We start from the raw sequence: 25,807 nt of genomic DNA on the forward strand, positions 1-25,807 counted from the left end.
ACAATTGCTGGTTTTGACAGTTCTTGCACATTCATTCATGCAGTTTCACAGAAGTGCTGTTTTGATAGTAAGTTTCATAAAGGATAGCGGCCCAATTTAATATGTATCTTAAAAAATACATACTAGTGGAGGAAATTGATGCCTGCAACCTATTCAGGTCCTGAGTGATGGTTGCTAAGGGCTAATTAATATTATAATCTTTTCTTTGAGTGGGTTATGGAGACAAGATGGTGGGATATGTGTTGTTCTGTGTGGGTTACGGTATTAACGCTTATTCAGGGGTAGCTTTTGATGCAGAAACACTGCTCAGAGCATGGGCTGTTAAGAATGGCGAGGTGTAAAGAAACAGTAATAGGTTAGAAGGGATGTTTAATTTAGTTTATAAAATGTGGTATAACAAAGCGGTTTTATGAATGAGTGAATGGAAAGGTGGTATAGTAAACATAGTGCACTTGAGTTTGTAAAGAGAATCATAATACAATATTTCTACATGCCCAGTGGAAGGTGAATGTACAAGATGAAGAAGATTTGATTATTACAAACACCAAAGTCATTCATGAGTGGAACATTGCGATATGTATGCTCACGTTTATTGACTTTTAAATCCTGCTACATCAGCTATTTGTTCAATGTCATTAGTGTGAAATTTTGAATATTTATACCTTTTCTGGTTTTGCTTTGGTTGCAATATTATATTGCTAGCGATAGTCCAATAACATCACCTTTAAAGTGCTTGTCTAAATAACTGTACATATCAAAAGTAGATTCTTTGAGTAACAAGTTATTTTGTTCTTGTACAGCATTCTAAGGTCAAAGTAACACCAAGTTGACATTAGATGATAGACATTTGGAAACTGGGTAATCTGATACGTAAACCATGCAGATCTGTAGAATACCAAAGCACTGTACATGATTGACCATCCAGTCTGGCTCACTAATTGAATCTCAAAGTCTGTCTGCCTTTGGGGTTACACCCAACCCAGTGCTGTTATGGTTACTGTGCTCCTACGTGAAGGGAAAGCATGGCTTTGTGTGTGGGAAATCATGTCTCACTAACTTGATTGAGTTTTTCGAAGAGGTGACAAAGAAGATTGATGAAGGCAGAGCAGTGGATGTTATCGATTCGGGCGGGACAGGATTCCGAGGGGTAGACTGGTTAGTAAGCTTAGATTACATGGGATCTGTGGAGCTAGCCAGTTAGATACAGAATTGGTTTGAAGGTAGGAGGCAGAGTGTAGTGGTGGAGGGTTGTTTTTCAGACTGGAGGCCTGTGCCCAGTGGTGTGCCACAGGAATCAGTGCTGGGTCCACTGCTGTTCATCGTTTATGTAAATGATTTGGATGTGAATAAAGGATGAATAGTCACTAAGTTTGCAGATGACACCAAAACTGATGGTATAGTGGACAGTGAAGAAGGTTATCTCAGAGTACGACAGGACCTTGATCAAATAGGCCAACGGAGTGGCATATGGGATTTAATTAGATAAATGTGAGGTGTTGCATTTTGGTAAGGCAGACCAGGACTTATGCAGTTAATGGTAGGGCCCTCGGCTGTGTTGGTGAGCAAAGAGACCGAGGGATGAAGGTACATTGTTCCTTCAAAGTGAGTCGCAGGTAGACCGGACGGTGAAGAAGGTGTTTGGCAGGCTTGCTTTGATTGGTCAGTGCATTGAGTGTTGGAGTTGGAAAGTCATGTTACGGATATAAAGGACATTGGTGAGGCCACATTTGGAATACTGTGTACAATTCGGGTGGCTCTTCTATAGGAAGGATGTTGTTAAATTTGAGAGGGTACAGAAAAAATTTACAAGGATGTTGCCAGGACTGGAGGGTTTGAGCTCTAGGGACAGGCTGATTAGGCTGGGGCATTTTTTCCTGGTGTGTTGGATACTGAGGGGGTTACCTTTATACAAGTTTATAAAATCATGAAGGTCATGGATAGGGTGAATAGGATGGGAGAGTCCAAAACTAGAGAGCATAGATTTAAGGTGAGCAGAGAAAGATTTAAAAAAGACCGAAGGGGTAACATTTTCATGCAGAGTCTGGTGCACGTGTTGAACGAGCTGCCAGAGGAAGTGGTGGAGACAGGTACAACATTTTAAAAAGTATACTAATTAGTATACGAATAGGAAGGGTCAATAAATGTGGAGCTGGAAAAACACAGGAGGTCAGACAGCATCTGAGGAGCAGGAAAATCAACGTTTTGAGCCGAAACCCTTCGTCAGGACTTATTAGTATGAAGGCTTTAGGATAAAGGCCAAATGCTGGCAACGGGACTAGGTCAAATTGGGATGTCTGGTCAGCGCGGATCGAAGGGTTTGTTTCCATCCTGTATAACTCTGACTCTATGAATATAAAGCTAGTCTCAGCAATTATGATCAAGAGTTCAGATTACAGCCTATGAAACCTATAATTTAGTTTCGTGCCTGCTTTTCAAAGATTTGAACTGTTTGATAACTTTTTGAGATGTACAACCTAAAATGTATGAACCAATTTAAGGAAACAGTGATGTAGTAGTTACATTGCTTTTGGAGGAATCTGGAGGCCCAGACTAATGCCTTGGAGGAATGAGTTCAAATTCCACCACAGAAACTGGAGAAATTTAAATTTAGTCAAACAGTAACCCAGAAATAATAAACTATATCAGTAATGATGAGCATTAAGCTGCTGGATTGCTTTTAAAATCCATTTTGTTCACTAATGTCCTTTTTGGGATAGAAATCTACAATTCTTAACTCGTCTGACCTACATGCGAGTCCAGATCTACAGCAATGTGGTTGACTCTTAACTGCTCTTTGAGTGGTTGGCAAGGCCATTTCAATTCAAGGATGGGGAACAAATGCTGGCACTAGTGGAGACTATACCCCGTGAAAGAATTTTTAAAAATGTGTGAAGGTCTTGCACCTTCTCCCCAGTGAGACAACTTGGACCCCCATTTAATCTTTACTAACCAAATCGCATAAGCTTTTTTTGAATAAAATTCAGTTCTGGCCAAATGACTGCCTTCATTTTACCCTAAGTTAAAGAGACAGTCCTAAAGGTAACAATCTTACAAATGTCTTATTTATAACGTAACAATGTTCCTTTCTCCTCTGAGATGCACTGTTGCTTTGGGCACTGCTTAAAATCATTTGAGTCTTGGTGCGCTGCACAAAAGTGCTCAAGGAATAATCTTTTCTGACAATCTAGCTCTGAATGTGCTGTATTGTCATAGTTGCTGACTTTTGAATGAGATATTTAATTAGGACCTAGTTTCCTGACTAAGTGGAGGTAAATGATCCCAAGTTTCTACTAGAAGAAGTGACCTAGCCAACATCCCAGTTACTGCAACCAAAACGACAGCTGATTTTTTTTTTATCATTACTTTTTGTGGAATCTTGATTAATTTTGCTGTTATATTTGTCCAGTTACTCGTGACAACATTTCAAAATCAGCTCATTGACCAGAAAAACGCTTTGAGATATCCTGCAAAACATTATTTGTTCTTCTGTACTTTATACAATTTAAATAAATCACCATTGTTGAGAGCTTGACCAACTTTTGTTTGAACGATTATTGCAAACCCATTCTAGCATCTTCTGGCACCCCCTCAATGGCTCAGTGGAAAAAAAAACTGTGTACATCTCACTTGACTTTTGTCTTCGTGATTTGTATGCGTGCACCCGCGCGTTCTGAAATCATCTATTCAAGAAACATGTTTGCATTATTTTAGAAACCTCTGTCGTGTCCTTTGACATTTGAAATTATTGACAATAAACAATATTTCCTTAAAACAAGGTATATTTATTTGAAACTAAGTCTGACCTGCTTGTAAAAGTAAGAATTGATATTCATACCTTGATATGTGTTTACAGGTGTGAACAAAATGTAGTTTTTATTCATTCAACTTTGACAAAAGCAACTGCAAAAGAAAAGGACGGACACAGAAAAGATACTGAGAAATTCCGTCTCTACCATAATTTCAGCAGCAGCACCGGAAACATTCATCATCATCAGGTAAGGAATATTTTCTAGTTTTACATATCACTTTTAGTACATAAATCATTTGAAATATTACCGTGGTGCCATAAATCTTAAGGAGTGGTTTTTCAACTTCAGATTTTGTCCTAGAATTTCCAAGAAGCTGCTTCTGCATTGTTAAAGCAACTTCATCAGAAGTATAGCAGAAATTCATTTTTGCGTTGAATGCTGTTTCCGTGTGCTTTCTGGCGAGTAGCAGAACAAGAAGCAGCTTTGCAGAAGATTACAAGTCCTTTTTTTCTTTTCTGTAATAGGGATGTAGATCGTGGACAAGAGGTCTTCCCTTAGGAATTGAGTTGTTATAGAGCTGCTCGAGTTCACAAGCATCAGAAAGACAGGGAGGGACAAAACCAAAAATAAGCTTTTGTGCAATGTAGATTAGCCAGGAAACCTGTGATAGTTAATTGGAATGCTACACCACCGCTTTCAGGCAACAGTTCATGGAGAATAGGAAGTTGGCCAAGACACTCAGTTCTGATGCAGAGTTACCAGACTTGAAACGTTAACTCTGCTTTCTTCCCACAGATGCTGCCAGACCTGCTGAGTTTCTCCAACAATTTCTGTTGTTGTTTCAGCATTGAAGTACTTGAGTTTGGAGCTCAAAGACATGGATGAGGGTTTCAACAGCAAATTAACATTCTAATGTTCAAAGTATAGCTGCTGGTATGCTCTGCACTGGCATCAAATTGCCATTGGAGTTTATTGGAAACTGCAAGTGTGGTTATGTGCAAGATAGAGGGCAATGTGAATACTACAGGATAATCTGCTACTGCTCTCTGGTGCTTGCTTATTGATTTTGAAATCACATAACATCTCTTTGAGTTTGGTGTCTGATGGCCAAACCTTTGCTAGTTTTCAGTGAACCATGGCAGATGTTTAGTATGCTTGATCTGAAATGTGGATTGAACACCATGCTGTTAGTATTAATGTGGTCTGCAGGTTAGTGTCCAGCTATATGGGTCTCCATGTTAAGCACAGCAATTTAAAGTTTTATTTTGATATTCAAATACCCTTCCTGGTTGTCTCTCATTGTAACATTTCTTCCTGTGAGATCTTTTTCTGAATTTGGTGTGTTAACTCAAACACTGCCAAATTTTGACCTTTGTTCTGCAGCTACTTAGTGATGGTCCAGATTTCAGTGTGATGTCATCATGGGTGAAAAAGCACTGAGTCGTGGGGTTAATAATGTTCCTGTCTGTCATAACACCTAACACTTCTTGAAAATTCGGAGAAAACAAAGAATGTATTTTGTCACTTTTGTTTTGCATACACTTATAAGAGAAACATCTACTTTGGCAGTATTCTGCACTTTCTGTTCTATTCACTTAAATGTGAAGCATACAACTGTTTTTGTTTACTTTTCCATCCTATAAAATGTCAAGCCATTTCTGTCACTGGTATGATGATGCTGATGTCCATAAATCAGTATAGTGCCTCGCAGCCATATAAAACTATTACATTTAACATATGTGACATGTCTGAGTTTGCCTATAATTGAATTAAAGCTGTCTTAATGACACACTGTGTACAGTTCTGACAGTGCTTTCAGCATCTAACAAGTAAGAAAATGTTGAATATTTAATTTTAAATTTCTAATTCCATTTGCACTAAATTTTTTTGAAAAGCATACTTAATTCCATTCATCATTAAAAACATTTGCCTCTTGAATCAGTGTTTCTGTGCGTAATAGTTGGTAAGAGTTGTGGTTCCTGCAGAGTAAGACATGCTGTCAGTTTTACCTCTTCAAGGTGAGATACTCCACTTGTATAAGGTGACAAATGTAGCAGCAAATTGAAGATTAGACAGGATTTATCACCAGTCTATGACAAGTGGATTCACAGCTGTGGGTGTCAAATCTCCAAGTAAAGGTAATGAAAGAATCAATCATTGTAATACTGTATTCTCAACCATTTTCTTTTAAAATTTTATTAGTACTCGCAATTTAAAAGGAATTCTATATGGCCAAATTACATCATAATTGACCTGATCTAAATGACTGCATTGTAGTTTTCAACTGTTGATTTTTAGAATACATTTTTTGAATTTTCTATTTAGCATTCTGTATAGCTGACTTCTTTTGAATCCTAGCGCCTGTTCTTCTATTCAATGAGAGCATGGCTAACTTGTACGCCAGCTGTCTTGTCTCCATATCCCTAAATAGCAGAAATAAATGTGATTTTTGAGAGTCATTAAAAGCTATTAATTGAGCTAGCAGCTGACGGCTTTTATGGAAGTGACTTTCATACTTCCTTTTCTGTGAAGACACCTTTCCTAACTTCACTCCTGAATGCTTGGCTCTGGTTATATTATTTCTCCCTGCAATAAATTGTGCTGGTGGAAAATTTTAATATAATGACCCTAACAACTGCTATCAAGATTGTGAAAACCCAATCAAATTATCTTTGTCCTTCTATTTCCTGGGAATAAAAGCAACTTAAGTAATTTCTCCTCAAGCTAATGTTGGAGCACTGGTAGCTTGTTGTGAATCTGCACTGCATGTCTTCCAAAACTAGTAGATGCTTGCTAAAATGTGTTGCTCAGAATTGTTTTTACTCTTTTGTTTGTTATCCATTCCTAATTGACTGTTGAATTGAATGTATAGGGCAGTTAAGTGTTAACCACGTTGCTATCTAGAGTCGCATGTGGATCAGACCAAATAAAAACAGTAGATTTCCTACACTTTGTAAACCGCGTGATTTATACGACAACAAATAGATTGTTGTCATCAATAATGAGACTAGTTTTCCATTCCAGATTTTATTAGTATTTAAATTCCTTTAGCTGCCACAGTGGGATTTAAAACAGACAAATTAGGAGCAGCCATTTGGCTTTCGGAGCCTGCTCTGCTTTTCACTAAAATCATGACTGATTTCTTTATGTCCTCAGTGCATTAGCCTGGGCTTCTGAATCACTCGTCTAAAGACATTATCACTGCAACAATATCAAAAGGCATTCAATAAGGTCTCACATAAGAGGTTAGTGGGCAGAGTTTTGTGGAGTTTGCACATTCTCCCGTGTCTGTGTGGGTTTCCTCTGGCTGCTCTGGTTTCCTCCCACAGTCCAAAGATGTGCAAGTTAGGTGGATTGGCCATGCTAAATTGCCAGTAGTGTTCAGGGATGTGTAGGTCAAGTGGATTTGCCATGGGAATGCAAGGTTACAGCGATAGGGTAGTGGTGCGAGTCTGTGTGGGATGCTCTTCAGAGAGTTGGTGTGGACATATTGGGCTGAATAGCCTGTTTCCACACTGTAGGGATCGTATGAAAAGAGTTAAAGCGCATGATGTCCGTGGTAATATATTGGCATGGATCAAAAATTAGTTGCCAGACAGGTAAAACAGAATGGGAATAAATTGGTCTTTTTCCAAGTGGTAGGCAGTGACTAGTGACTACCACAGGATCAGTGTACAGGTCCCAGCTGTTCATGATGTATAAATGACCTGGATGAAGGAACTAAATTTAACATTTTGAAGTTTGCTGATGATACAAAACTGGTGGGATTGTGAGTTGAGGAAGATGCATGGAAGTTTCAAGGTGATTTGGACAAGTTGAGTGAGTGTGCGGGCACATGGCCAGTGCATTACAATGTGGCTAAATGTGAAGTTATACACTTTGGTGTGAAAAACAGAAAGGCAGTATTATTTAAGTATTGATGTACCGAGAGATCTGGGTGTCCTTGTACATCAGTCAGTATAAGTAGATTGGCAGGGGCAGCAAGCAATTAGGAAGTCAAATGGCCTTCATTGCAAGAGGATTACATTGAGGAGTTTCCAGACCAGCGGCCTGGGACTGAGATAATTGGCCTCCAGTAGCCACAACCATCTTCCTTTGTGTTAGGTACGACTCCAACTAGTGGAGCAATTCCACTCCCCCCTCCTATTCTCATCGACTTTAATTTTGTTATTGATCCTTGATATCGCCCTCTGTCAAAAGCTGCCTCAATGTGAAGGACTGTCACTGTCACCTCTCCTCTTGTATTTGCTCTTTTATTCATCTTTGGACTTAAGTTGTAAAGAGGTCAGGAGCTGACTTGCTCACTGATGTTCAGTAGCAGCCAGTTATAGCTGTGGAAGTGCCACTTGGTAGCGTTCTTAATAACACCATCTGTCACTTGGCTGATGGGGCATTAAGTAGCTGGATTGGATTTGTTTTGCTTGTTGTGGATAGGTTCGACCTGGGTAATTTTCCATTTTGTAGGGTAGAAGCCAGTATCCTTAATCCGTGTTGTACTTCTTAAATACCTTTAAGAAATTTAAGTGCTTCACTTAAAGTGCTCAGTCACTCCTGTCGTGAATTATAGATTCCAGTAGTTATTCCACAACATGGTTATTAATGTCAAGAAAATATCTTTGGTTGCTAATTATGGAACTTAGGTGCTACCATGCTCAAAAAAAAACAGATGCTAGTTCACTCAGAATTTTCCAAGCCTGAGAGCAAATAGATTTGTTGGACAAGGAATGTGCAATAAAAGTGGGTAAATGTTATTGAATTACAGATCAACCATGCTGTAATTGAATGGTAAAACAGACTAGTGACGCTGTTCTGATGAAGGGTCATTATTAACCTCAGACTGTAACACTGTTTCTGTCCACAAATAATGTCTAACCAGCATTTTCTGTTTTAATAGTGATGCTGAATGGTTACTCCTATTTCAAATTTCTAATGTTTGCCTTTGTTAAGAGTCATTGCTAGTTTCTGACTGTACAGGTGACATTGTATATTTAATTTTTAAAATATGAGCTTGCAATGATGAATTAAATAAATTTTTAGCAATGAAATTTAAGAAACTGTTGGAACTTAAATACAAATCTGAACTGATTTCTTAAATGTAAGAGCAAAGATTTGAACTGGTAAGACAGTACTTAAAAGTGTAGCATTCCTCTGTAACATTGCTTTGAGTGCCAAATATAAAGTCAGTGTAAAATGTGAATTGACTCTGATAAAATGTCACAACAGGTTATGACAGAAAATGGTAGTACAGTATTTTTAGCTTCAGTGCAATGTAATAGTATGCATAGAATTAGGGACTGTAGAATCTACTGCATAATAGACGCTGTAATTTACTGTTGAAGAAATAAAGTTCCTTTAAGGAAAAAGTGCACTGTCATTTTCATCTCTTCCAGGATAAAGATTTCTCATTTCCATAAGGTTTTCAATTTATCAGCCATTTAAAAATTATACCAAACTTAGCATGCATTTGTGGCAGGTAGATTTGTGGGTTATGAGGCACAATGCTGAAAATATAATTAAAGATCAAATACATTTCCTTGCCATAAGGGGATGTAGATCACGGACAAGAGGTCTAGCCTTAGGAATTCAGTTGTTGTAGTGCATGAAACTTAAAATGTTTAAAATGTTCTTGTACAATAAACGTGAATTGTTTCTCTGAAATAAGCATTGTCATACATTTAGTTAAATTTAGTAAGTCCAGTATAAGCAGGACCTATACCCAAAAGTTGCTTATAACATGAGAGTCTCATGGCTCTCAAAAAAAACCTGAAACAAATGGCAAACTCCCCTCAATTGTATATTTATTTGAATTGCCTATGAATATTGTAATAGTACTTGTAATAATCAGCTCTTGTAAATGGATATTTAATGGATTCTCCTGATTATCTGCTGAACTTTGGTAGAAGATCCATGGAACCCCTGAGAAATAATATACCATTAATAATATTGCACGGTTTCTGCAGCATTTTCCAGAATCTTCTGCTGCAGTTATGACTGATAATTGAAGCAGACAGAGGGGTTTGAAACTTGCACTATTCCTACAAGTTTCCACAGCATGTTAACTTGGCTCAACTTGAAAAATGGAAAGCTCTTTCCTCTACTGTAAAGTAATATTTTTCTGTCCGTAGAATATGTGCCTGTCAACAGAAGGGGCTGAAATTAACAAAATCAGAAATTGCTTACTCCTGAAAAGAAATACATTACAGCAATTGATCATCCAGCTATAATGTGGTTTCACTTATTGGACCATAGAACTCATGTTATTTTGGACTGTCACTGTATTAAACAATTTGTCTTTGTCAAAACATAGCAAAAAGATATTTGCTTTACGAATTTGGACTCAGCTTAACATATATATAATTTTGATAACTCAGGCACAGAACCCTTATTTATGTCCTGTGGCAGTAAAAACTCCATTTAGTGAAAAATAACTATTCAAACAGACTTTTAAATACACATCATGTGAGTTACGTTTACTTAAACCATATGTTTCCATTTTGCAAAAAGTATTTTTAAAAATCTGGTACTTTTACACTGTATGACCTCTGTTTTCATCTCAAATACTCAACAAAATTAGAATTAGCATTTGATCCTAATTAAAGCAGATTTTTTGAGGTTCTGATGTATTCCCTCACCCCCAGTATTATCCCCTTGAGGATGCTATATACTCTCCTACCTGGATACACTTGATATCAATTGTTTCAAAAATTATCTGCTGCTATAAAGTTACTGATGACACTTGAAATAAAATTATTCTTGCTTAGACATAGATCTTAGTTATATATGCCCTGTAAAATTCAGTTCTCTTTCTAGATTCTCACCTTGGAAGGTTGAAATTGTCAGATTATTTTCTGATAAAATGATGTGTTGATTGTCCTTCTGCACTTTCAGCAGTGTTTTTGTTCAAAAAATAATGGAAAATTTATTTTTTGTACTGATCAAAATTAAGCCAGGCAGACTTTACAGTGCAACTTATGGATCTGAAGCTTATTCAACTAACAACAGTTCAATGTATGAACATTCCCTCATCTCATTTAGGTTCATTAATATTATTGTAAAATCAGACTTTCTGGTATTTGACCAACAGAAGTCCCAAATAAAGCATTATTATATTTTATACAAAAACACAGAAATTGCTCGTGGAACTCAGCACGTCTGGCAGCATCCATGGGAAGAAAGCAGAATTAACGTTTTGAGTCTGGAGACTCTTCGAACTGAAGAAGAGTCACTGGACTTGAAATGTGAACTTTGCTTTCTTCCTACAGATGCTGCCAGACCTGCTGAGTTTCATCAGCAATTTCTGTTTTCCTTTGAGATCTCCAGCATCTGCAGTTCTTTGCTTTATATTATTATGTTATTTAAAATAACGTAGCCATACGCTATTTTTCCAGTGCTCCAAGAGCACCAGTCTTAGCACTGCCGTTGTTATGGTGTGTTTCTGTCCCTATCCTAGTACCCAACTTCTTGATTATGAACACCATGACTTCCTAATCAGAGGAATCAGCTGAAGAATCCATCTGAAAGTGTTTATTTCCTGTTGAAGTCTCATTTATACATTTTTAAATTTCTGCCATCTCTTCTTCGAACAGACAGGAAGGTAGGGGAGGTAGTGTTGCTCTGATTTTTAAGGATGATGTCAGGGCGGTAGTGAGAGATGATATAGGTTTTACTGAACAAAACGTTGAATCCATTTGGGTGGAAATTAGGAATAGGAGGGAGAAGAAGTCACTGATAGGTGTGGTCTATAGGCCACCAAATAATGACATCGTGGTGGGGCGGGCAATAAACATAGAAATAGCTGATGGATGTAAAAACGGTACAGCAATTATCGTGGGGGATTTAAATCTACATATCGATTGGTCAAGCCAGGTCGGTCATGGCAACGTCGAGGAGGGGTTCATAGAATGCATCCGCGATAATTTCCTTGAACAATATGTAATAGAACCGATGAGGGAGCAAGCTATCCTAGATCTAGTCCTGTGTAATGAGACAGGAATCATTAATGATCTCACGGTTAGGGATCCTCTCGGAAGGAGCAATCACAGTATGGTCGAATTTAAAATACAGATGGAGCGTGAGAAGGTTAGATCCAGTACCTATGTCCTGTGCTTAAACAAAGGAGACTATGAAGGAATGAGGGAGGAGTTAGCTAAGGTAGAATGGGAGCAAAAATTTTATGGTGGGTCAATTGAGGAACAGTGGAGGACTTTCAAAACGATTTTTCACAGTGCTCAGCAGAAGTATATTCCAGTGGTAAGGAAGAACTGTAGGAAAAGAGAGAGCCAGCCATGGATGTCTAAGGAAATAAAGGAAATTATCAGATTGAAAAAAAACACATACAAAAAAAGCAAAGAGTAGTGGGAAACTAGTAGACTGGGAAATCTTTAAAGGCCAACAGAAAGCCACAAAAAATGTTATAAAGAAAAGTAAGATAGATTATGAGAGTAAACTAGCTCAGAATATAAAAACAGGCAGCAAAAGTTTCTATAAATATGTAAATCGTAAAAGAGTGGCAAAGGTAAACATTGGTCCTTTAGAGGATGAGAAGGCCAATTTAATAATTGGGAATGAGGAAATAGCCGAGACATTAAACAGCTATTTCGTGTCAGTCTTCACAGTGGAAGACACAAATAACATGCCAAAAACTAATGGCAAGAAGGTTATAGCAGGTGAGGACCTAGAAACTATCATTATCACCTAAGGAGGCAGTGCTGGGCAAGCTAATGGGGCTAAAAGTAGACAAGTCTCCTGGCCCTGATGAAATGCATCCCAGGGTACTAAAAGAGGTGATGGGGGAAATAGCAAATGCACTAGTAATTATTTACCAAACTTCACTGGATTCTGGGGTGGTTCCCGCAGATTGGAAAACAGCCAGTGTGACGCCACTGTTTAGAAAATGAAGTAGACAAAAAGCAGGTAACTATAGGCCAGTTAGCTTAACTTCGGTAGTGGGGAAAATGCTTGAATCTATCATTAAGGAAGAAATAGCAAGACATCTGGATATAAATTGTCCCATTGGGAACACCCAGCATGGGTTCATGAAGGGTAGGTCATGTTTAACTAATTTGGTGGAATTCTTTGAGGACATTACTTGCATGGTGGACAACGGGGAACCTGTGGAGGTGGTGTATCTGGATTTCCAGAAGGCATTTGACAAGGTGCCACACCAAAGGCTGCTACATAAGATAAAGTTGCACGGTATTACAGGTAATGTATTGGCATGGATAGAGGATTGATTGACCAGTAGAAAGCAAAGAGTAGGGGTAAATGGGTGTTTTTCTGGTTGGCAGTCAGTGGCTAGTGGTGTGCCTCAGGGATCAGTGTTGGGATCGCAATTGTTTACAATTTACATAGATGATTTGGAGTTGGGGACTAAGTGTGGTGTGTCAAAATTTGCAGATGACACTAAAGTGAGTGGTAGAGCAAAGTGTGCAAAAGACCCTGAAAGTCTGCAGAGGGATATAGATGGTCTAAGTGAGTGGGCAAAGGTCTGGCAGATGGAGTATAATGTTGATAAGTGTGAGGTCATCCATTTTGGTAGGAATAACAGCAAAATGGACTATGTTTAAAATGGTAAAAAATTACAGCTGCTGTGCAGAGAGACTTGGGTGTCCTTGTGCATGAATCGCTAAAAGTAGGATTGCAGGTGCAGCAGGTAATTAAAAAGGCAAATGGAATTTTGTCTGCCCTTGCTAGAGGGATGGAGTTTAAAAACAGGGAGGCTATGCTGCAGCTGTATAGGGTCCTGGTGAGGCCACACCTGGAGTACTGTGTGCAGTTTTGGTCTCCTTATTTGAGAAGAGATATACTAGCACTGGAGGGGGTGCAGAGGAGATTCACTCGGTTGATTCCAGAGTTGAGAGGGTTGGATTATGGGGAGAGACTGAGTAGACTGGGATTATACTCATTGGAATTCGGAAGAATGAGGGGAGATCTTATAGAAACATATAAGATTATGAAGGGAATAGATAAGGTGGAGGCAGGGAGGTTGTTTCCGCTAGCAGGTGAAACTAGGACTGCAGGGCATCACCTCAAAATAAAGGGAAGCAGATGTAGGACTGAGGTTAGGAGGAACTTCTTCACCCAAAGGGTTGTGAATCTGTGGAATTCCCTGCCCAGTGAAGCGGTTGAAGCTACCTTGCTGAATGTTTTTAAGGCAAGGCTAGATAAATTTTTGAACAGTAAAGGAATTAAGGGTTATGGTGAGTGGGCAGGTAAGTGGAGCTGAGTCTCAAAAAGATCAGCCATGATCTTATTAAATGGTGGGGCAGGCTTGAGGGGCCAGATGACCTACTCCTGCTCCTAGTTCTTATGTTCTTATGTTTTAGTCAATTTGCAGTGTAAGTATCATGACATAATTTTGTGCTATCCACTTCAAGTTGTGCCAGGTACCAGTAGAACCTGTAGAGGTGAAGAATGTGGTCTGATTCAAATCTGTATGCTGAGCTTCTGAAATTTCCCACAGATGCCAAAAATTTGGAACTTTATGAATGATAGCGTTAGTGAAAGTTAGTTTTTGAGTAGTTGGTGGGTTGAACAATTGTGTGTGTATTGTAGTTCCCTTCAGTTTTTAATGAGTTTATCTAGCCAGATATGTGAAATTTGGTGTGAAAATGATGGCAGATTTCCAAAGTTCTGTCCTTTGGTCTCCGTTTTCCACAGAGTTTCTGCATTCACTGATCATCTCCATCAGATTCTCAACACCTTTTTTTGGCCCCTGTCACCATTTGAAACTTCATACAGTCTATAACGCGATAACTGCATTCCTGTGCAACACAGTGTTATAGAAATTGCACTATCGACGTCATGGGATCTATGGGAAAAGCGGGATTATGGGCAGACCGTAAGAAAACACTCAAAAATCACCTTAAAGCCTAACACACGGGATAGCACAGTTTGAATAAATGTTTAATTTTTATCTAATAATGAAATAAAAGTAAATTTAACACTTCCCTTCAAAAAAATGTTAAGATGACTCTATGGCAAGGAGGTTTTGAGGTTGCTCTGTTGTTAATGCAGGGGCTGAGGGTCATCGCTGTCATTGTCATCATCACTATCACCTTCAGGTGCAGTTGTGGTTGCAGGGTTAGAGTGAAAAATAATTAATCCAGAAGTGGATGGCCGTGGTTCATTATCTTCTGAGTGTTTCTTGGGGGTTGGCTTAAAAAAGACATCCAGTGTTTGCTGCTGTGCCCTTTTTTTTCTTTCATGAAGAAGCTGTTCATAGGGTGCCAAATAAGACCTTATTCCACGAACTGCTACCCTGCTGCCTTCTGCTTTGTAATCATTGTCCTCTGAGAGGTGCAACTGCTTCTCAATTTCCCTCAGGATAGAAGACAAAACAGAATTGAAAAGCTCTGGTGGTGCTGCATCCTGGACTTCATCATCTTCTTCATCTTCAGCTTCCACTTCCCCCTCAGTGACAAGTTGTTGTCGATCAGCTGTAGAGAGGTCTTCACAGTGGGACTCAAACAGCCCTTCAAGACCCTCACTCTCCATTTCTTCAAATCCAACTTGCTTTGCAAGATCAACACAATGTTCTTTGATTCTTGGGAGCTCCTCTGATGGTTCAAAGGTTTTAAAATCTTGAAAAAAATCTGGGAGAAGCTTCCACCAAACTGCATGCAAGCAGTCCTTACTGATATCACCTCAGGCCTCCACGATAATGTCAATTGCATTCTTGATGTTAAAGCTCTTCCAAATTGAAGAATACTGTCTTTAACCCCTCAGTGGCTGCAATCAGCTTCTTATATGTGTGCCTTAAATAATAAGCTTCAAACGCTGCTATTGCACCCTGGTCCATGGGTTGAAGGAGAGAGGTTGTGTTTCGGGGGTAGAAATAGCACTTTGATGTTTTCAGCTCACCAATGGTGGGAGGATGGGTTGGCACATTATCCAAGATGAAGAGAATCTTGAAATCCAATTTTTTTTTCCTGCTGTACTTTCTAAAAACGTCTTCCAAAACATCATCAATAACGTCAGAAAAAAAATTGCCTCGTCATCCAACCTCTTTTGCCAGACCTCATTTAGATGTCTACAGTAGACTTAAAGTAACTTTTCAAGGCTTGTGGGTTGGCAGAGTGGAACACCACCTCAGGCTTAAGCTTTAACTTTCCACTGGCATTGACACCCAGCAGCACAGTTATATGATCCTTTGCCACCTTAAAGCCTGGAACATGCACTTCATTCAGTAGAAATGTCGGTTCTTGATGGCATTTGCTTCCAGTATAAACCTGTCTCATCTAAATTGAAAATTTTATCTAAGTTGTAGCCTCCTTTGTCAATTAATTTTTTTACTTTGGGAGGAAACACGATCGCATGCTCCTCGGCTGCACTGGCACCTTTGCCACATAACGTTACGTTACGAAAAGCATAGCGGTTCTTAAAACCAGCCACCGCTAGCACTGAAGGCAGGAACATCTGCAGGATTTTCAGCTTTTTTTTTGTTAGATCTTCATAAATTGATAAGGCTTTCTCTTTTATGCTGAGAAAGGTGGTCCCAGATTGCTTTTTCATTTGATTTTCTATCCACACAGTTAGAAGCTGCTCCATCTCCTTAAGTTCCTTTGTCCATGACCTCTCAGATTTGCTAGCTCTCAGACTTGTTCCAGCAATACAGCTTGCTTAAATCTTCTCTGCATTGTCTCTAATACTGCATAAGGTAGACTCATTTATTCCTGTTATGTGAACTATATCATATGTCCTCTCACTATGCTCAAAACACTTCATAACATCTAGTTTCTGTCCCAGTGTTATAGCCTTTCTTTTATGTTCACCACCCACAATTTTATCACCAGGATGCTTCTTGCTAACATTTCTGTCACTTTGTCCTCTCATTTTTGAGGTTAACCTGGCAGAATTTGCAAAACAAAAACGAAAATCACGGAGTACTGTATCTCTCTCAGAAAGTGCTTCACAGCAAAGTCTGCGAAATGATCACGTGATGCCAGTGTGGAGACTCTTTGGCGCTAAAATTGTGCATATTCAAAGCCGTGATGTTGACACGTACTCCTCTGCACACTGATGGAATCACGTTATATACAACACAAGTTCACATTTTAGAAATAGCGTTCCCATATTTGTCAGTCGCGTTACAGCCAATTCGCATTGCCGGAACACGTGTTATAGCAGAACCGACTGTACACACTCACACCATGGGTAAGGCCTCATCTACTCCACTACATCCAAAAGAAACAGATTTAAACATCAATGACAGGTTTAGGTAGTCATTACCAGACCTCATTGTATAACATTAAGTGCTAATGAATTCTGTCCTCCTTTGTTAAAACTCTTCACTGTTCCAGGATCATCTTGCAATCTGACTTGGCTTCTCCACTGCCAACTGCCTTTTTAAACTTGATCTCTGCCATACCCTTGACCTTCACCTCCAACAATAAGTTCCTTAACTCAAGTGGCCAGTGTTCGTGAGAGGACAAAGAAGATGCCTCAAAGACAGGCTGAAGCACATCTTGAAGTGTGACAGAATTGCCATTAATGGTTGGACAGGAACTTGCTGCCAGTTCAAGACAACAACAACTTGACAATCAAGTCGTACCATGCTTTGATTCCGAACATTTTAATGATGAAGTAGATTTGCAGCAGAAAAGGCAAAAGAAATGAAAGCACATCCTGTACGCTCTGGATTCCACTGCATTGCATGCCCTGCCCCATTTGTCCAAAAACCTGCAAATAACAATGGGCCCTTCAGTCTCATGAAGACCCATGGCAGAAACTCCTGATCCTCAGTAGATGTCACCCTTGAGTTGAGGGGTGATGACCTTTTGGTGTCAATATTAGTGACATATAGGTGGAAAACTCTCTAACATTGGTTGCCTCAATACAAAAGCTGTACTGACCATCGCAGGTATATGTTATCTACAGTTGGTGGACAACTACAGTGTTGTTACCCCTCCTCCAGATTTGCACATCACTCTTGATATTTTCAATTCTACACTTAAGATACTTGAACAGTATTGCCAAATCAAAAGCTCTAATCTGCAGCTGTTAAACATTTCATCTATATATGCTGAAAGAAGAGTCTGGAATATGTTGACCACTTCCCATCGAATCTCTTCTGCCATTTATTATGATTATTGTTGATTGAACACTTCAATTTATTTTTATTCAACCCATCTCCATGTCCCTGGAGGCTACTAGTCATCAGAAATCCATCAGTCTCCACTGTTTTCTTTTGCACAATGGCTCAGTCTTTGAATATGTTGACAGGGTGGATCCTGCTACTGGTTGCCCAGAATGAAGTCAACCTACATCACGCTATACTGTAATCACCTTAGTAGCAAGACAACTATGACAGGGAAACAAAGAAAAGGGTCCACAGAACCCTTAATCTTGTGGGACGTCCTATCTGTTTTGTCTGAAGATCTGTGGGTTGAAAATTGTTCTGGTGGGTCATGGTAGAAATTCCTAACTTCAATTAGTTTTCAAATCAAGGAACAAATAATGAACCTTTAGAAATGTAAATATATTGAATATGGGATTGGGTGAATGAATGTATAAAGGAGTGTATACCTGAGGGTGATTACAAGAAGTTCAGATGGTATCCTTGATACAAGAGTGATTTGCAAATCTAATCCTTAAGCTTAGAGAATCTTGAGCTAGCTCCCTGGTATTTTTCTAATATATTAATGTATGAAATCTTCATAAAGAAAGTTGGTTCATATATTGTGCTGTCATATTTACAAGCATCATCTGTCTATACAATTGCCTTTTCCATGTGCGTTGGCATTCATAGAGCCATTAACAATTGTGATTTGTTGCTTTCATTATATTTCATGGGCTGTGTAAGCATCACTGGCTGGGCCAGCAGTTGTTGCTCATCCCTAATTGCCCTTCAGAAGCTGGTGGTGAGCAACAATGCTGATTGTATTGAGAAATAATGTCCTATTGATTATAATATGATTTTTGTTATCTTTGAGAATGTCTGTCCGTTTCATTTAGATGAAAAAGAAGGAGGCTGATGTGGAGCTGACATTCTGGCAAGCATGGGTTGGCATGAATGGTCTGTTTGTGCTTCATATCCTATATAATTTATCAGCTAAATTGCAAGTAATGTTTTACCACAGACTTGTCAAAATTGTTGTATTAAATTCGGCTTTCAAAAAAAAACCTTATCAAAGGCTGAATGTTTATCATCACTTAACAGAATTAGTTTTTGCCCCAGGATCATTATGTTTCAATTGAACCAGTATTGGGAATTGTAGGTATGGATTCTAAATCTCCTTGCAGCTTGACCTAGTTTCTTTGGCAACATATTACAGTGACTGCGTAGACAGGCTGATTGCCACTTCTGACGAAAGGCAAATACAGAAACCCAAAAGGGCAGGTCATTTGTGGGTGTGCTACTGTAAAATGTTAGTTCTTTTAAAAAAAAAATGAAAAAGTGCTTCTTTTGGCAGATATGGAAGTAACCAAATAGACGGCTTGTAAGAATGCAATTTGGTTGTCTGCTTTGGACAGAGGGAATGCTTTCTGAATTAAAACACTGCAGTATTGTCTCCTATTAAACAAAAAAAATACACGTGTTTGTTATGATTAGACAAGGAATTGGCAATACAACACTCCAATGCACACAAAAACAGCATTTTATTGGGTCTGGTATTTGGTCAGTTAGTTGCAATTATGCAGTAAGAGAAGAAATTTGTGAAATTTATCTCATGATGTTGTGTAGTGTCTACTGTTAAAATATATTTAGCTGACATAGCACTAACTGACTTAACCTTCTTACATTTGCTATGTTTCCTATTCTATTTCAATCAAGTCTATGTTTCTGACCTTAACTATCCATAAAAGTACGTTTCATAATTGATTATTCTGTATGATTTACTATAAAACATCAAACAAGTGCCTACATGTAAGGAGACTTGATAAGTTTGTCTTTTGGGTATTTTCTGTGTCATCTGTCTATGCTATTTATGTTTACACTTAGACTCTGGCCATTAACCGAGGGGAAAAATTGAAAATCCTGACAGTGAAGGTCAGCATTCCTGACAGAGTGAAAAATGAGTTCTGTAGATGGTGCGTCAATGAAAGGTCTGTCTATGCACGAATAAAGCTTCATGTTCGAATATACTTTGTGCACTATTTCTTTCTTCTAAAGATGCTAGGTAGGGGGATGTCTTTGAATGAGTGTATCTGAGCATCTACTAATGTCTGGCATAGTAGGTGTGCAAATTAATTCACACTTTGATTCTGCCATCCCACTAGCCTTTTGGAAAGTGACTTGCACTGCATTGGGATGCAGTTGATGGAGTCATTAGGAAAATAAATGTATGGATACACATACCACACCAAAATGAAGCAGCCCTGCTGTCAACACAGTATAGAGGTTAAGATCTAGAAATTTTGTATCTTTTAAAATTCATTCATGGAATATGGCAACATTGGTTAGACCAGCATTTATTTCCCTTTCCTAATTAAGCGTCAGCCATTTTGCTGTGGGTCTGGAGTCACATGTAGTTCAGACCAGTGTAGGATGGCAGATTTTCTTCCTTAAAGGGCATTAGTGAACCAGATATGTCTTTACGACAATCCGTAGTGGTTGACATTAGGCTAATATTTTATTCCAGATTTTTATTGATTTCTAATTTCACCATCTGCCACGGTGGGATTTGAGCCTTGTTCCCAAAACATTAACTACGAGTTCTGAATTATTAGTCCGGTGACAGTACCATATTGACACCATCTCCCCTATTCTCTTAACTTGATACACCTTAAATTAAGAAAATTATGGGTTATAAACAAGAATTCCACAACACATTTTGTTAATTTTTTGGATATCTTTGTTGCCATAAATTCTGTTCAGGACTGAATCAATTTACAATATACTTAGAAAGAAATAAGAGATTATATTTATATACAGCTTTTTATTACAACTGGTATTCCAAAACACTTTACATCTGCTGAAGAACTTCTGAAGTGTAGCCACTGTTGTATGCAATGAGAGGAACAGTGTGTGCACAGCCCACTAACAGCAGTCTTATAAGCAATGGCATGTTATTGTGTTATTGCCTAAGGGATAACTATTGGCCTGGATGCTGGGGTAAATTCCCATACTCCTCATCAAAATAGTACCATGACATCTTTTATGTTCACTTAAGAGGGCAGACACACTTAGATTCAATGACTTATCTGAAAAGCAGCAACTCTTGACAGTGCAGCATGCCCTTACCATTGCACTGGGAGTGTCAGCTTTGACTTTGAGCTTCAGTCCTGTGTTGGGACTTGAGCGTAGAATCTTCTGGATCAGCTGACAGTTCCTCAACTGAGGCACAGTTGACATCTCTTTAAACTTGCAGAGGCATGAACTGGACTGAAATCTTAAATCCACATTTATGCCAGTGCAGGTTTTTAAAAAGATGTTCCAGAAGAAAAGACTGTCGGGGCTCCATGTCAGAGATCTTTAATTGCATTTCGTTTTTTCTTTCTGAAACTATCTGCAATGTTTTCTTTATTGTGTTCTCATAATTCTATATGAAATGTCATGATTTACCAAACATAAGTGTTCATTTGTAGTAATGCACCCATGGTCAAATTCATGAGAAAAGACCTGAATAGTAGAGAGGGTATCTGCTGTATATCCTTCAAAATTGTGTCCTAGTGAATGTAACTGCAGTTTCTTCATGTTAAATATAACTATATAGCCTCATCTCTGGTGTCATCACCAGTGAATCAGCAGAAAGGTAGGAATCACTAGTTGCTAAGAAACCAATGCCACCAAGATTCGCATCAAGACACATAATCTGCGATAACTTAGAGACACCCACAGCCCTCCAGAACCTTTCTCCCTTCCCCTTCCCTCTTACTCCATCCCCTCCCCCAACCTACCTCCTTTCATGTGTACACTATCCCTCCTACCTTCCGCTCTCTGATGCTGAACTTTCTGTACTTAGCAAAGGTCTCCGTGTTATCCCTCTATATTCCCACCGCAATGAATTTCAGGCACGACATGAAGTTGAACTCTTCTTCCATATCCTATGCCTCCATGTCGATTTCTTTGGGACAAGAGTCCTGTCCGTGTCCCACAAACCCCTTCGCCACCTCCAATACTCTCCATCCAGCTGGACTCTTCCCTCTGGCCTTCTACCTGCACTTGACCTGTTCATTGAGACGTGTCGATGTAACATTGGTCGCCTTAATTTCTCTGCATCCACCCCCCACCCCATTCCAACCTATTCTCTCGGGAACTGACTGCAATCCGTGCTCGGATCCAACTCTGACATTGTTATTAAGCCTGCTGATAAGGGGGTGCTGTTGTTGTCTGGTGGACTGACCTCTGCATCGCAGAGGCTGAGCGCAAGCTCCCTGATACCTCCTCCTGTTTCCCTTTGGACCATGACCCTACGATGGAACATCAGGCCATTGTGCTAACTATTGATAGTCTCCCAACCCCGCACAGCTGGCTTCTACCTCTTTCCCAAAATCCACAAACAGCACTGCTCAGGCTGACCCATTGTTTCTGCTTGCTGCAGCCCTCACACCCTGTTTCCCCTCTGCAGCAGCGATACCATCCCACCAGCATCTACATCCAGTGGATCATTTCTGCCACCTCCAACGAGATGCCACCCAGAAGACACCCATTCCCCTCCCCTCCCTTGTCAGCTTTCTTCAGGAACCATTCCCTCTGGGACGCCCTGGTCCACTCTTCCTTCACTCCTAACAGCCCCCACGACACCTTTCCCTGCAACCGCAGAAGGGTGTAACAACTGCCTGTTTACTTCTTCCTCCATCGTATCCAAGGGCCCAAACATACCTTCTAGGTGAAGCAGCACTTTACCTGCACTTCGCAATCTAGTCTACTGCATTTGCTCCTCACAATGTGGTCTTCTCTACATGGGGGAAATGAAGCATAGACTGGGTGATTGCTTCGCAGAACACCTACGTTCTGTCCGCGAGAAAAGGCCCTAAAGTTCGAGTTGTCTGATACTTTAACACAACATCACGTTCCCTGGCCAACGTCTCTGTCTGAGGCTTGCTGCAAGTTTGAAGAACAACACCTCATTTTCCACTTTGGGACCCTGCAGCCTTCTGACATCAGTTTGACAGCTTTAGTGCTTGAGCTCTCCCGTGTCCTTACCCCAGTCTCCACACACCAGGCTGCCTTGTCAAATAGTCTGCTATTACACACAACTAACAGTTCCCATTAATAGCTATTCACCCTCCTAGACAGATTGTTCTCTACTGTTTTGTCCAACCGTTCTCCTCTCTCTTTGGGCTCTATCCCTACCTATCGTTTACTCCTTACACCCTCCCCCCACCCTATCTTCTGCACATAAACTGACCATTTTCCTAGCTACCATCAGTTCTGAGGAAGGGTCACTTGACCGGAAATATTACCTCTGATTTCTGTCTGCAAATGCTGCCAGACCTGCTGAGCTTATCACGCAATTTCTGTTTTTGTTCCATTAAGATTGTTTGTTTTATCCCATCCTGAGAGTCTCATGATTCAGTGATAATGTAGTTGTTGACTAACCAAAGAATCAGTGTCCATCAGTGAGTTTACACCAAATCCAAGAACGACATGAGAACCCAGGCAGTTGAGTGCTTTGGGGACTATGAGTTCAAAGTTACCTTCTTCTGGTACAAGTCATTTTGTACTATTTAAATATTCCTTCCATATTTGGATGCAAAAGCTACGTGTACAGTAATTATCAATTCCATGCCTTTGTCTTCAGTATTAGATATGTGATGGAAACTGCTGACCCTGCAGGGGTAGCATTGTGAACTGCGGATATCCTTGGTCACTGAGGGTATATGAAGATTGCAGTTTTATTTCCTGTCCTGTCAGACGGAAGAAAAGCAATATTTGAAAAGAAAAAATAATTATCAAATGTTTGTACTAAAATACATTTTGAACCCTAATGTAGATGGAGACCACGGTACTTCGCAAGGCCTGAATTGATGACACTTTTGAAGGATTCTGTTGAAGATTCATATAAACGTCTCATATATCCACTTCTGTGCAGAGAATTCAGGTGAAGACTGTTTTCAAAGTATTTTCAATTACTTTTCTTTGCAAAAAAGTTAAATCTTTTTGGGAATGATGCAATCTCAACTAATTGGTATTTTGTTTGTGCTAATTTTCAAATGTGAACTTAGTTGTTTAAGTATCAGAGATAACAAGATGTAGAGCTGGATGAACACAGCAGGCCAAGCAGCATCATAGGAGCAGGAAGGCTGACGTTTCGGGCCTAGACCCTTCATCACCTTGTTATCTCAGATTTTCCAGCATCTGCAGTTCCCACTATCTCTGATACTTGTTTAAGTTGGCCAATGGTGAAGAAATGAATTGTAGCCAAGATCTTTCTACACTTCCTAGCAGGTGTCACTGTGGCGTGAACAAGAGCAGAAACTTTGGCCACGCTTTCTGTTATCGTTGCCTTCAGCTGCAGTGTCATGTTTTAGGGTGTGTGACTATTAGTTACTAATTTTGAGTGATTTATGTGAAGATTCAAAATTAAACTCTGACAAACTGTTGACGTTTTAGTTTCTGTTGTTGCGAATTATGGATTGGTAATAAACATGTAAAGGAGATTCAAAAAACAAATAAGATCTCCAGCTTTATAAGAAGAGACATGGTGTACAAAGGCAAGGAAGTAATGCTAGCCCTTCATAAAACACAGATTATGCTCAACATTCCCTTTACTTCCGGTTTGTACATGGCCAATTCACTTAAATGTGGAATGCCTTAACTTATATTGTGTGGCTGTACATATGGTTTGTAAGGAGATGGTTTGTGTAGAATATGTGCCATAACTTCTGGTTTGTCGCTGCACAGCTAAGAATATTAGCTTGTTCCCAGTTGATGTATCATGACTAGTTTTGGGCACCACATTTTAGTAAGGAAGTTACGGTCTTAGAAATGAAGTAGAGAAGATTTGCCCTGAGGAAGAAACATCTCCAATTTGTCGAAAGATTGGAGAATCTGAGGTTGTTTTCCTTATGATATAGGAGTTTTAGAGAACTTTGATAGAGGAGTTCAAAATCCATGAAGGCTTTTCAAATGAGTTATGAAGAAGCTGGGACTGGTTACAAGCAAATACAGATTTAAGGTAATTGAAATGGAAAAGTTTTTGCCAGGAAGTTACAATCTGGACTGCAGTACGTGAAAACATGATAGAAGCAGACGAAATTGCAATTTTCAAAAGAGAATTGGATAAGTACTTAATGTGGGGAAAAAAATAGGGATGTGAGGAAAGAATTCTTTTGGTGCTGCATTATTTTGATTCCGTGATAAATATTGAAATGATATTGAACTGTTATTTATAAGTAAATATGCAACATAGATGTGAGCTCTAGACTTTCTTTGTTTTTTTTTAAGATCCCGCTTAAGCACAGATGCTGAGAAGGAATCTGTTGCAATGTTTGGGAGAAACCTTCGACAGCTTCTTTTAATTAATCCTGTTCGTGGCCGAGTTCTGATGGGGATTGATCCTGGCTTTAAGCATGGCTGTAAAATGTCAATAATTTCAGCTACAGGTAGGTTCCTCTGTTTTTGGAAGGATTAGGTATTTTCATGAATGCCTGTGTACACTTTTCGAAATAGGTTATGACGTTAAACATGAATTTGACAGCCAAATGACCTTGCAAATAAATTTTAGTTTAAATAGTCATAAATGATACATCTTGCAAAACCAAAAAGAATGCACTCTTCTCTGCAGACCCGTGGCACCAAAGGCAGCTCCAAAGTTTTCTTAACTTTGCCTCTGGTATGGAGGATCTCTCACTTTTCTACTCAGTTGAGTGGTCCTCGAGCTATTTTCACTGGTAGCCTGATTCCATCCGACGTTTCTGGAGACAGTAGTCCTCTGCATGACGCATACTTGCAGAGCATCCTCAGATGGATTCATAACAATGATGGAATTTAGTTCCCACGAACTCCTTTATGTGACCCCTGTTAAATAGTTAAAAAGCGAAGCAGTATCAATAAACTTGTCTGCTTGACAGAGCATGCTGTAACTCTGTATTCAGCTTTTGTGACCTCTTTAACTGTATCTCTTTCTCACTCACCTAGCTACTCACTCGCACCCACACAGATACTGTCC

General features: G+C 39.3%; 1 protein-coding gene across 3 annotated transcripts in view; it reads left to right on the plus strand.

Moving 5' to 3' along the window:
- The window catches only part of srbd1 (S1 RNA binding domain 1), a 266,461-nt gene that overhangs the window by 23,263 nt on the left and 217,391 nt on the right, over positions 1-25,807 (plus strand). For all 3 annotated transcript variants that reach the window (XM_048601256.1, XM_048601258.1, XM_048601257.1), the window contains exons 9-12: positions 3,854-3,995; positions 19,693-19,796; positions 23,630-23,737; positions 25,084-25,241. In XM_048601256.1, the coding sequence (XP_048457213.1) occupies positions 3,854-3,995; positions 19,693-19,796; positions 23,630-23,737; positions 25,084-25,241 (512 nt within the window). The remainder of the gene's footprint in view (positions 1-3,853; positions 3,996-19,692; positions 19,797-23,629; positions 23,738-25,083; positions 25,242-25,807) is intronic.

The sequence above is a fragment of the Rhincodon typus genome, chromosome 9, assembly GCF_021869965.1.
Source record: "Rhincodon typus isolate 14 chromosome 9, sRhiTyp1.1, whole genome shotgun sequence".
Taxonomy (NCBI): domain Eukaryota; kingdom Metazoa; phylum Chordata; class Chondrichthyes; order Orectolobiformes; family Rhincodontidae; genus Rhincodon; species Rhincodon typus.